Source organism: Coturnix japonica, chromosome 2, assembly GCF_054131305.1.
Source record: "Coturnix japonica strain WE chromosome 2, WE-NBRP24, whole genome shotgun sequence".
Classification (NCBI taxonomy): domain Eukaryota; kingdom Metazoa; phylum Chordata; class Aves; order Galliformes; family Phasianidae; genus Coturnix; species Coturnix japonica.
Genome location: NC_140664.1, coordinates 118,177,603 through 118,190,063, shown reverse-complemented (window position 1 = coordinate 118,190,063; position 12,461 = coordinate 118,177,603). Strand labels below are relative to the sequence as shown.

At 39.8% G+C, this 12,461-nt stretch overlaps 1 protein-coding gene across 9 annotated transcripts in view; it reads left to right on the top strand.

The window, feature by feature from the left end:
• The window catches only part of LOC107309087 (putative acyl-CoA dehydrogenase 6), a 67,310-nt gene that overhangs the window by 34,647 nt on the left and 20,202 nt on the right, over positions 1–12,461 (top strand). For 7 of the 9 annotated variants that reach the window (XM_085538618.1, XM_085538617.1, XM_015853554.2 and 4 more), the window contains one exon: positions 6,895–7,024. In XM_085538618.1, the coding sequence (XP_085394744.1) occupies positions 6,895–7,024 (130 nt within the window). Of the gene's footprint in view, positions 1–4,355; positions 4,464–6,894; positions 7,025–12,461 lie in introns of those variants that run through there. The other 2 variants (XM_085538622.1, XM_015853558.3) reach the window with 1 other exon arrangement.

Sequence of the window (12,461 nt, the reverse complement as noted above, 5' to 3'; positions counted from 1 at the left end):
GCAGAAGCAGTTTCCTGTAGAGTTTAATTGACCCAGGCTAAATCAATGTTCTTTTTCCTTCGTAAAAAATTACATTTAAACTATGTACTAAATGGTACTTATATAAGTGAGTGTATAAATGCTTAGGGTCACAGTTAGAATTCATGTAAGACTGGGATTCAGGGAAGACAGGTTTTTCTGTGGACATGGCTTTTTTAAAAAAGCTCATCCTATTTTTATACAGAAAAGAACAGAGAAGCTCTTTCTGTGATAGAGTATTTGGTATATTTGTTACATACCTCATTACGTTAGTTGGAAAATTATCTCTTAGGTATGTAATAGCTTGACATGTTCTTTTACTAGTGATCCATGCTACAGCTTGGACAGCTGGCTGCTATCATTCCCACTTGGAATCCCTTGCTTTTCCTGGCTCTAACTGCCTTCAGTGCTGATCTGTCACTGATTTAAGACCTAATTCAAAAATATGAGACAGATAATCTGAATAACTGTTTTATTTTGTAGCATAGAACCAAAGACAATGAATTGTTTGTAGAAATGATGTAATATTTTGAGTAGAAAGTTCTTTTGAAGGAAACAGTGGTAGATGGAGGATTTGATTTCTAGCATGCTTTGAGCTGTACTGGAAGTTCTTTCACCTGTGGTCAGTGTCTCCTATAAGACATGCCCTCCAATTTCAAGGTAAATAAAAGAAAATAGTGAGGTCATATATTTCCCACAGGAGACTGCAAACTGAAAATGTGCTCAGAAACAAGGATGTTCTTGTGTTGTTTTGTTCTTCTGTTTTACCTGATGGCTGAGGGATCTCAGTTCATAGTTGTCTGTGACTATGCTAGGAATGTGTTGATCTAAGGTGTGAAAGGTGTTTTGGGAAGGCATGGTAGGGTTCAGTATCTGGGCCCATCTCCTCATGAACTTTGGTAATCAGCCACTGGAATGACACTTGGTCCTGCACACCAAAACTAACACCGTGTTCTGGCTAAGCTGGCTTCAGAGGATATGTGAACTTCACTGTATTATTCACTACACACATTCCTAAGGCCTTTTTTTTGCTGGAGTTTTTTCAAAGCCAGCATTTCTCAAATTTCTCTACACACCCTCTCAGTTGATAATGCTTTGTGGAGATTGAAAGTTCTGGAACATGTGATCTAGTAAAAATTTATGACTTTGGATGTGACCTTGTGAGCTGACTGGCTAACATTTCCCTTGTCAGACAAATATGAGTTTCCAAAAAGCTATTTATCAGCTTGAACTCGAATGAAGGCTTTCGTAGGAAAGAACATTAAATGCAATTTTCAGCTGGTAAATAGTCAGCCTTCATATTAAGTCTTGGCATAGAAATGTTAATAAATAGTAAATTTAATAAATCTGTTTAATCCCTGGCTCACATAATACTGCTTCTTAGTTCAATTATTTATGTAGAAGACAGAGCCAGAATGAGCTCTGGACCCACTGAATACTGGCTGTGTGTCCCACTGCATTGCAGAAATGGAAATAATTAGCCTGCTTTTTGATCAGAGGGTTTGCACCAAAACTGAGTGCAATTTCTTCTGCTCTCAGATCTTGACACCATTTCATAAAGCACCTAAAAGCTCCTCACAAATGTATGCACTTGTAACTGGAGTTCTTTGGGTTCTGTCTGCTATCTGCTGTTCAGTCGACTCCTGTTTGATTTGACCTGTTCACTTACAACACATTGTGTGTCTGTACTTTACAATACTTTAATACAGGTTCCTTAAAACACCTACTTACGTTTTCACACTTCTTCAGATCCTCATGGAGGAAGATGTGCTACGATGCAGAGTAACGTGATAGTTTTATATTTCTTTTTGTGAGAGGAAGAGTCCTGTGTAGTGTACGAGCAGCACATAAAGATACTGTACCTGCATTACTCTTGTTAAGTGAGATTACTTGTAATGCTAATATTGATCAGTTCGTGCTCAGTTCAGAATGAATGAAGATGTTTGAAATAAACTGTCTGAGACCTGTGCAGTTACTCTCTTGGAAGCACAAGCACATTGTATGTGGGGTAATGGATTACCTGAAGGCAGGCCTTAGGGCCTGGGAGCATTAGTGGTGGTGTCAGGAGGACTGGGTGGGCACATACCCTGATGAAGGATACTGATGTAACATGTGCCTACTTGACACAAAGAAAGCAACCTTCAGTCTGGAGAGGAGCAAAGAGAATTAAACTCAATTCCATAAATTTATAGACCTAAAAACTTAACCTGATGTCTGGTCTGATTTTTGGATGGTTCTCTGTGGTGCTGAGAGTTGGACTTTATGATCCTTTTGGGTCCCTTCCAACTTGTGATATTCTGTGATTCTATGAACTTAAGCTGGGTGCAAACGCAGCCAATCGGGGCAATGTGTGTGTTCACTGTATGGAAGGGGCCTGACAGCTCATGCTGGTGGACTGGCTGCAAGCAACAGGGAGGCTGTAGAATTGGTATTCTTGAAACCAAGGCTGTGCCTTGTTTATGAGCTTGCCTAAATAGAAACCACATGAGAAGTCACATGTCTTTGCCATCAGAGCTCAGGAGGCGGGATATTCAGCCAAAACACCTCCTGATTTCATTTTTCCATGTGATTGTTTCCTACTTTCTTCATGCTGAGGTATTCAGTTGGACTGACACATTCAAACATATAATAACTGGGATCTGTGCTTTGAAACCTCAAAGGGAAAAAAAAGGAAACTGCAGGACAGTTTAAGCAGATGTTTGTGAAGTTGTTGTTAGGCTGGTTCTGAAGGGGAAAAATAATCAGCTTAAAAGTAGGTAAAAACAGCTGAGGGGTCTGTGAGCAGTGACTGCATCAAGTTTCTCTGAGTTGGGGCTGATGCATCAGTTGGTGCTTAGGGCAGTGTGCAATCTTGGATTTTCATTTTTCTTTTGTGTCTGCTGCATCTTTCCACACAGTTACTGTGTGCTTCTTTCTTTTATGCTATCAGTGTTTCAATGCTTAGCCTTCCCTTTCCTGTAACAATGTTTAAATACAGTTTAGGTTTTCTTTGTGATTTCTGGAGAGCTCCGCTATCTTGAGTTTGAAGATACATGCAGATGGTACATTGCTGTTGCCTAGGGCAGTTAGTTGTGTTGCGTGACCATGACCATTAAAAATAAGGCAGGCTCATAGATTTGTGAGGGAGTCTTTGGAGTTCGGAATGTAACTGGTGCAGCTGCTGTGAGCAACTGGTTTAAAATGCATTGCTCTGGCATTCTAAATCAGTGTCACAGACCCTCTTTAAACATGTCCATGCCTCTAGGTAGGCCCAGGCCCATGGGGTGTGTTTTCCTGCTGTTCTGTTAGTTTTTGTACAGAGTTTTCTATCTTTACATGATGAGAATAATGTCTACTGTATTTTCCAGTGTAGCACATTATTGACATAAAGGCAGGAAGATTTCTGACCAGTTATCATAGTGGTTGAAGCAGATTTATCTTAGGAAAAATGAAGTTAATTAATCGCCAATTAAAATAGATTTGTATACCGAGGGAAAAAAAAGAAAGAAAGAAAAAGAAGACAAAACAGATGAAACATTGCATTCTTTTCCAAAGCTCAGCTTCACTCCATTGCCAGCCCCCCTATCTCCTCCCCCATCCCCAGATAGAACAGTGAGTAGAAGTGGGGGCTGCAGTCAGTCTATAGCAACCCATCTCTACCACTCCTTTCCTCCTACATTTCTCCTCTGTTCCAGCACAGGTCCCTTCCTTGGGCTGCAGTGAAGAACTTGTGTTTATGTGCATGTTCATGTGTGCCTAGTTTGAGTTTTATAATTCAGTTTCTTTGTATAAGTACTTGAAGTTGAACAATAGACAAGCTAGATAGCATATGAATCTGTTTAATAGCTGGAAGTTGTGCTATTGTCAGCAAAAAAGCAACAATTTGAATGTAGCAGAGTTGCCCTTTTCTACCTGTTTTGAATTATAAATATGTTGGTGAATTAGACTTTCTGCCTGGTTTTGCTTCACTTTGGTCTTTCAATATATCTTGCAAAGTAAAAGTGGAAATTTTGCCAAACAGTTCTCTCAACGTCACTCAACTCAATTTAAAGGAAATATTTACCCTAGAAATGTTTTACATGTGAATATTTACCTATAGCGAAACCAATCAAATCTGGAATTGGTTTGATTGCTTTAATCATGGATTTTTCACCAAAAATGATATTGGGCACAATATTTGCTTTTCTGAATGAAAATTAGATCAGCCTAGTAGCACTGCAGCACTGTATAGATAACTGTAAAAGGCATTGTTTTATATATGGAACTGGTGAACATAACCCTCCTGCCCACCAACAGTAAAAATTCTGTTTTCAGAATTAAGCACTCATTTTGTACAACATTTGCTGTTATGTCTTCAGAAAGTGGAAATGAGAAGGTCTGCTAGACCTTCTAGCAGACCTGTTTGGTGTGAGCTGAGCACTTGTTCTGGAGGAAGCTGTGGGCTGCCATGGGCCGTCTCAGTGGTGGTGAATGCGGTGTGGATGTGTGGTGGTGTACCTCGGAGTGGTGAGGATGATGTCTACCTTCATTCCAAGACACCTCCAAAAGAAGCGTTCCCTATAATCAAGCATGCACATTTCTCCATGAATCTCTTTTGTCCTTGGCTTCTGGAGCAGAACTGACACATTTAGATGTTGCCACTTGAGTAGCGTTCCTGCAGTTTGCTTCCGCCTTCCTGCCTGTCTTCTCTGGTCATCTATCTTATTCATCCCAACAATAAAATTCTTTGGAGCATCATCATCTAGTGGGTGGCAGCCCTGCCCATGGTTTGCGGTTTGGAACTAGATGATTATTTTGGTCCCTTCCAACTCAAGCCATTCTGTGGTTGTGTGATTCCTTGTTGGAGCTTTCCCCTCAGCTTCTCAGCATCTGAGTCTTTGTACTGTTACTGTTTCTTCTGTCAGAAGGAAATTCAACGAATATCACCACTTTGAGAGCTGTTCTTCTGCAGCATTTTGTTTTTGAAATGTGCTATTCAACACCTACTCTTAAATGAGAACATTGCAAGTCTGCTATGTGGTAATATGTAATGAGTTAATGTACTAAGAAAGAATGTGTGTAAGGTGCACATCTGCATATAACAGTTCTTTTTGGAATTTGCTGTGTATATAACTTCCCTTTAGTGAACATGCTCTGTGTAAATCACAGAACAAAGGGTTTGATTTTTGAAAGCATGTCGCAGAAAAGAATACAAATGCTTTGCAGGTGAAACAAAGGACAAAATCAGTAACAACTGCAGTTTGGCAATAAAGTGATAAACTATTTTAGAACATTAAAAACAAAGAAAAATCAAGTGGAAAATATTTGTGTAGTGCCAAAACTGAGGCTATCTATTACAACCCTGGTGCTTTTCCTGTTTGCTGAATGTTTCCTTATCAAGAAAGTACTTTTATAACCATAAGTTTTCTAGCCAAGCCCTCACTTCCCCATGCTGAGTACTAAATGGCTAAAAGTTCTGCTGTAGTTATGAGAAGGAATTGTATCGGATTATCTACTATGCTAAAGATGTTCCTATATTACTATCCTTTCACTGTAGTGCTGCAGCTCCTAGTAGGAACTGAAATTTTCTCTATGTTTTTAAGAAACATGCTTTATTTTCAGATAGCAATTTGGAAAAGTAACTATTGTGTAACTCTGATAATCCAGACCATTCGGACTGAAAATTAAACTTCACACTTAGTCCTTTTCCATTTATCATTTCCCTTCTCTCTGTAGAAAAGAATGCACAAAGGCGGTCTCTGTGAGTTTAGGAAACAGATGATAGCATACAAAGCACTGTTTCTGTGTGCCCTGTGATGTTTTTGTTTTTTAATTAATGGTGTTTTTTGAAAATATCTAAGAAGATCAGAAGAGAAGTGAGTTCAGATAGTACTTGACATCAGCAAGTGATAACAGGAGGTGGTCCTTTGCCCTGTGTTGGGGAGGGGAATCGTGTATCTGTTTATTTGACATTTTCTTATCTGGTCTTCAAATGAGTAAAAAGATTAAAAAAGAGGAAAACTTTATGTAGTCAGAACGACTCAGTCAACTAATGATGTCCAACAGTTGGCTCTTTCACACAGTATTTCCTTTGGAATAAAATCTATTTAACACAAACAGAAATTATCTCATCCATCATAGAAGCATAGAACTGTTCTGGTACTCTACGTGTGGGTTTATCAGTGCTGAGCTGGGGAAGGAGATGAAGAATAATATCCTCTTTAATTGAATTTGCAGAATGGAATGCGGGGAGGAAGAATGCCCTGGGCCCTGGGCCATCAACCTTGTGTTAATGAAAAATGCTTTTATGACAGCAATGACCAGGTGCCAGGATATGAAGTACGCATGTTTGGTGTTGTGCTTCTGTTTAACATCGAGTTTTGAGCTACAGAGACAACTTCACATGTGGACACCGTGTGCACGTGCTCATGCTTTGTGCTAACTTGGTTGCTAGGTGGGAGAAAGATGGTTTCACTTGATTGCAGTGGGAGATGAGAGCAAATGTAATATAAGCACTTCTTTGTGGTAATTTCTTCATTAGAAAAAGTGATTTTTCCTACTGATGTCATTTTCAGCAGCAATTACTGTTTTCTGCCCTTTCCAGTAAAAGTAGTGATGATACATAACGTATATGGAAGTGACCTGATACGGAATCTTAAGTTCAGGTTTTATAAAGAAAACTGTGACATCACTTTTCAGAAATGAAATCTGATAAAATCAAATACTTACAAGTTAGCAGTAAATTGGAGTTGGCAAGTTTTGGCAGTATTTTTTTCTCTTGTCTTTTATACCAATTTGGAACATCATTGTGAAAGATGTTTGTTTTTTTTCCATGGAATATATAACATCAATGTAATAGATTTGTGGTTTTGTTTTTGTGTGTGTGTGTGTTTCCCTTCCCCTTTCTCCCCCCCTCAGAATATGGTGGAATGGGCTTGGACTTCTCCTATAGCATTGCAGTGGCAGAGGAGCTGGGAAGTATCCGTTGTGGAGGTATCCCTATGGCAATTGGGGTGCAAGCTGGCATGGCCACTCCTGCGCTAACAAGGTAATTTTCACAATGCTTATTTAAGACTTAAGCCAAAGGTGTTGTGTGTTTAAGCTTAAAAACCATCCTACCACACGTTTTCAAATCGGAAAAAACATTACTGCCCAAATTATGTTGTAGTTGCTCATCAGTAGAGAAGTGGACGTGCTTTCTTCCTGTCATGATTCCAGAATCCATGTTTGATGCATTTTTTTCTTAACTAGATATACCAGTGCAGTCATATTAAGACCACATTTAGTTGTAATTATTAGAATGAGTCTAATTGTCTTCTAACATTTACTAGCTTTCTTCCAGTAGCTCAGTATGTTCCTTGCCAGCTCTAACTATTCAGTAATAATGATCTGGTTTAGTGTAAATCCTACTAAAATTTTAGCACGTATCATGCTGCCTGAACACACCCATTCAAGTCAATTATTATTCGTCATACTTTTTTGCATGCGCTCATGTCAGTGTTCAATCTTTTATCACTTAATATCTCTCAAGCTCCTGCACTCATTTTTTTCCCTTCCCTCAGTAAGAAGCAGTTGCCCACTTCTCCATCTTGACCTCGTAGCTTCACAGGCATTCCGTCTCAAAACAACAGTCTGCAAAACTGCAGGGAGGTGACACGCTGCTCCAGCAGTTTGCCCCTAGAATATGTGTTCATCTCTGGAAGGTGGTGGTGGGAATTAACTTCAAATTATGATTATGAAGTCAGATTTTTTGCAGTATTAAATAGGTATACAAGAGAGTACTTGCACAGAAAAGCTTTTCAGCATTGGTTTTGTTTGTCTGTTCATTCTATTAGAGAAAAGAGGACTGAAACCTTTCCTAAATTTGGGTTTTATTAAACAGGTTTTGAAAATGTTACTTGTATCTGCTTGCCTGTTTGTGATCTTTTCACCTGTCGCTTCATTCTTTGTATTTTCTTTACTGACAACCTTCAGAAGACTATGTGCATGATCATACTTGGAAGCCATCACGCCGATTTTGATTTATGTGCACATCTATTGTGCAGATAATTACAGGAGAAAATACTTGTTCTTCACTGAAAGAAGCCCAGACTGACTGCTCTGTTATTTTCACATTCCTCTAAGTGAAGCAGTAACACTTCTAAATTTGAGAACAAAATACATAATGTTCTGTCAACAGTGACCTGCCCTGTGATGTGTCTGGTTCGGAACATAACTCTCTGTCAGATCTTTTAAATGCATTCTGGATAAAGTCCCTCTCATGCTTTCATGCTTACAAATGGAGCAGAGGAAGCAGCTCTCAGCTGAGGCAGTGAATGAAATGCTGTTCCCCGTGCTTGTAAAAGAACCTGTAGTGTGATATAATGATACCAGATCAGCAAAAAGCTCTTTTATCTCATCAACAGACACTAAACTTTACTTTTTATAGGAAGACATTAAGGATAGTGAGGGAAGAGTGCTTTTCTATTTCATTGACATACACATTGCAGATTCTTCTTTCTGCTGAACAGTGGCTGAGAATTAGTGTCAAAAACTCAAAGACGTTACTGTCTCTGTTCCTGTTTGCTGTAAGGGAAATAAGTTACAGCTGACAGTAAGAATAGTGCTTCTGAAAAGCTGGATGATCCACTTAATCAGCTGGGGAAATGGTGAAAATGGGAAGAGGTGATCTGACAGCTGCGTGGCTTACCCACAGGCTCAGCATAGGGGAAACTTGTTTCTGTGCTCCTTCAGCAATCCTGTGTTGTCCATGTCATTTGGTACTGAGTTTGTTAGCCTGCTGGGCCTTGTCCTGAGCCATCACAGGGACTGCTGAAGTTTAAGTGAGGAGAAGCAGAGAAGTTAACTGAGAAGCCCAATTGAGATGATCTGAAATATTTCTACCACCAGTGCTCACTGTCCTGTTATTCCAGGTCTCCTTCAGTGCCCACACTTCAGTCCAAAACTAAATACATAGCTCAGTGCATTCCTAAATAAATAGAAGATTGATGTAATCATTCTTTACCAGAACCCTCAGAGTAGTCAGAAGGGGCTGACGGGCTTCCCATCTGTATTCTTTTCAGGATGTCTCTACAGCTTGAGCTGAGCAATTTATTTCATAAAGTCTTCATATAACTCAAGCTTAAAGGCTTGATAAAAACTGAGAGCCAGAGTATTTTTCTTACTGCTTTATTTTTTTCCATATGCAGTCTTTTACGATAAGTAAATAAGTTTTCTAAACATGGGTGTTTTTAAACTTGCATGTCTTCTTATCTCAACTGAAATAGGGACTCACAGAGAGAAAGCTGATTGCAGTGTGGATTCTTTTAAAGCCTTTGAAAGCCAAATTGCTGATCCTAAGGAGCCTTTCCTACTGCCCAAGTAAGCTTGCTGCTGTTCCCCATGCATTTCTTGCCCTGCCTGTAAGGAGAATTTATTGCCTTTTGTCTTCTCTTACTTCTTTCCATGTACACTGAGGACCCAAGGAGTACTGCTGAGCTGGAACTGGACTTAGATGGTAGGATGCCTGTGCAGGATACACAAGAATCATACAAAATCATGGCATGTGGCAAATGCATTATTAATAGTTTGAGTCTGGGAGCAGAATAGAAAGAGAAATGGGAGAAATTCACCTGTAGCTATTAAGTGATCGTAGGCCAGAATGACCTTCTTTGGGTGAAGGAAATCCTCTTTCTATTCCTGGAACAACCATGAGCAAATTCCTGTGTCATCTTTGGCATAATATAGAATAATGGATAAATCACCTGAAAGCTTTTTTTGCTTTAGTTTGCTTTGATGTTGAATAATTCTTTTAAAGCTGCTGCACTGTTAATGAGTAGCTTCAGTCCTATTGAATGCGTGAATGTGCAACAGGATCAATATTTTCTCTCACAACTCGTCTCGAAATGACTGTTCAGGAAACCTCTTGTCTTCACAGGTAGTATTATATTCCCTTTCAAGAGGTCCAGAGGCCCAGGTGAGAATCTGGAGTAGGCTGTATTTCTTCAGTGTTTAAGCTCCAGTGCAAGAAAGCTTCAGTCGATCAAGTGCTGAGAGCTGTGATAGAATTGCCTGCATTTTTTCCTATTCAAAATTTCAGTTTGCACTTAATCATGAATCAAACAATGTCAGTTCTACTCCGAACCTCCTTTGTTAATTTAACTAATTCACTTCAGCTCAGCTTTTTTCTCTCTCAGAAGCATAAGAAACAAAAGTGAATTAGATCCACAGCTCTAACAAGGTGATTATCGGTTAAGTCAGAACAGTGATGTGCAATAGACATATTTTCATTCAGTGTAGCAATCAAACCTGTCAGAAACGATATTTTTATATATATTTGAGATTAACAGAACAGGCTGCCATTGTCTAATTAGCAGAGCACATAAACAAAACTGTGTGGATCAAGAACACGTTCTAACATCTAATTTCATCATAATTCTCTCACCTTTTACTCACAATTTATGAGATTTTGTACCTGTGCCATTTTTGTGTCAATATTCATGACATTCTACTGTTACTTACAAAGCATGGACCATTTCCGTGTTCTTACTGTGTTGGAATTTCACGTGTGGGACTTTTGGATTACCCAGTGTCAACAAGGAGCTCTAGTTTATTGCCCATAGACTCTGTGTATGTATCTGTGGGTGCTCACCTGCATGAAAATGACTTTGAAATAGATCTTAGTGCTTCATAGTTAATGATGTGGGATCCTATGCTCAAGGGTATGATTTCAGCCCAGAAAGCAGACATAGTCTGGTCTAGCTTGAGTCAGAGCAAGTCTCGTTGCTTTTTTTTTTTCTCATGCTGGAGCTGTTAAACTGGAAATAAGTGAACACTGTATTAACGCAAACCTGATACATTTCCAGGATATATTTAAGATGGGTAGAATTTAACAAAAGCAATATACTTCTAACACGATAGCTGGCCATTTGCTGGGCTGCACGTCCTTCCTGCAGAGCATGACCTTCCGAAGGTAGAATTGGCAGACTTTTTTAATTACAAAATAACTTCTCCAGCCTCATTTTTGGGAAGACCTGAATTGTTTTCTGGAACTTAAAACAAGCAAAGAAAGCTGTCAAACCCAAAACATTTTCTGAGGAAAGTTCTTGTCATGGAAATCCTCTGTTCAAATAACTAAATGTTGGCAAAGTTTTAAGCATCAGTAAGCACTGCCAGAAATCTGTAATAGGCAGTGCTGCGAGCTCGTCTCATAATCTCAGTCTTTATGTTGTTTTTGGTTTGGTTTGGTTTTTGTTTTGATTAAAGAGAGCTCTCAGCTGGCCACACACAATCGTGTTCTAAGGAAAAAACAACTACGCTGCATAACAGATCAAGGGACTTTGTCCCAGTGCACTGGGGGAAGGAGCGAACACTGCAAGCTCACTTCTTGTATTTATTTGGGACTGCAGCTGTGATTGTTATGGACCTGGACAGCACTAGGAGCTGAGCTCCCTGTGTGCGCAAAGGGAGAGTGTCTGCCAGCTCCAACTCTGGTCTCTGGCTTCTTGTGGCCTCCAGCTGCTTTGTGGTAGACTGAAAGCAGGGGTAAAGGGTCAACTCTTGTAGAAGAGCCCAGTTAGCTGCAGCCTTCTTAGGCAGCTAATGAGCCAAAGATCAATTGAAACACTGACCTGAGAAGCCTCTTAGCTAGGAGGGGACATTATCACTAATTGTAAAACACCTATTTCTAAAACACCTAAAGCCATTTTTTGACTGTTATGGATTTCTGCTCACAGAGGAGAGTTCTTGCAAACTGAGGACGTTCATTTTTGGGACAGGAGAGGTTTAAGAACATGAGTGTGAGCTAAACATTCAGGCTCCAAGGCCAAACTGGTGAAAGTTGGTTATTAAAAAAATCAACCATTAAATCACATTTTGAATGGGTAAAAGCAGCTAAATTTAGGTGAAAAAAAAAAAAAATCTCTTTCAGGGAAGGAGTCACTGTTTCTTGGAGCCTTAATAAAAAAGTCAGTGTTACACAAGAGCCCTCAGGCTCCTTTCATGACATCCCACAGGGGGGAAAGGACAACTCTGAGGAGAGCTGGCTGACCCTCAGCAGCCTTCCTGCCTTTTGGAGGGGAAAGGACAAAGAAGAGACAGGCATTGCTTCACTACTGGAATGCAACACAAATGTCTTCATGTAGACCATTCATCTTTGTTCTTCTTCCCTGTCCAAGAGTGCTTCTTCATTAGTCCCAGGGGCTGGGGACTCAGCAGCTCCCTTCTGTCCCCAGGTGTGTCTTTGATGCTCCTAGCATCTCACTGAAGAAGTAGCAGCCCTGCTACTAAGGTTTCTGGCATCACAAAAAGAGGTTTGGTTCTCCTCATGTGGGTGTAGAGGGCAGGCCTAACACCTTTAGGAAAGGGTGTTCATTAGTGAGATTAGGTTCCTGAGGGGAAAGATTTTATCACATGAACCTATTGTTTCTTTTTCATCAGCTGGCAGATTTGGCTGCTAAAGGTTGCTGTTTTGACAAGAAGCTTAACTTTTAGCCACTACTAAAACC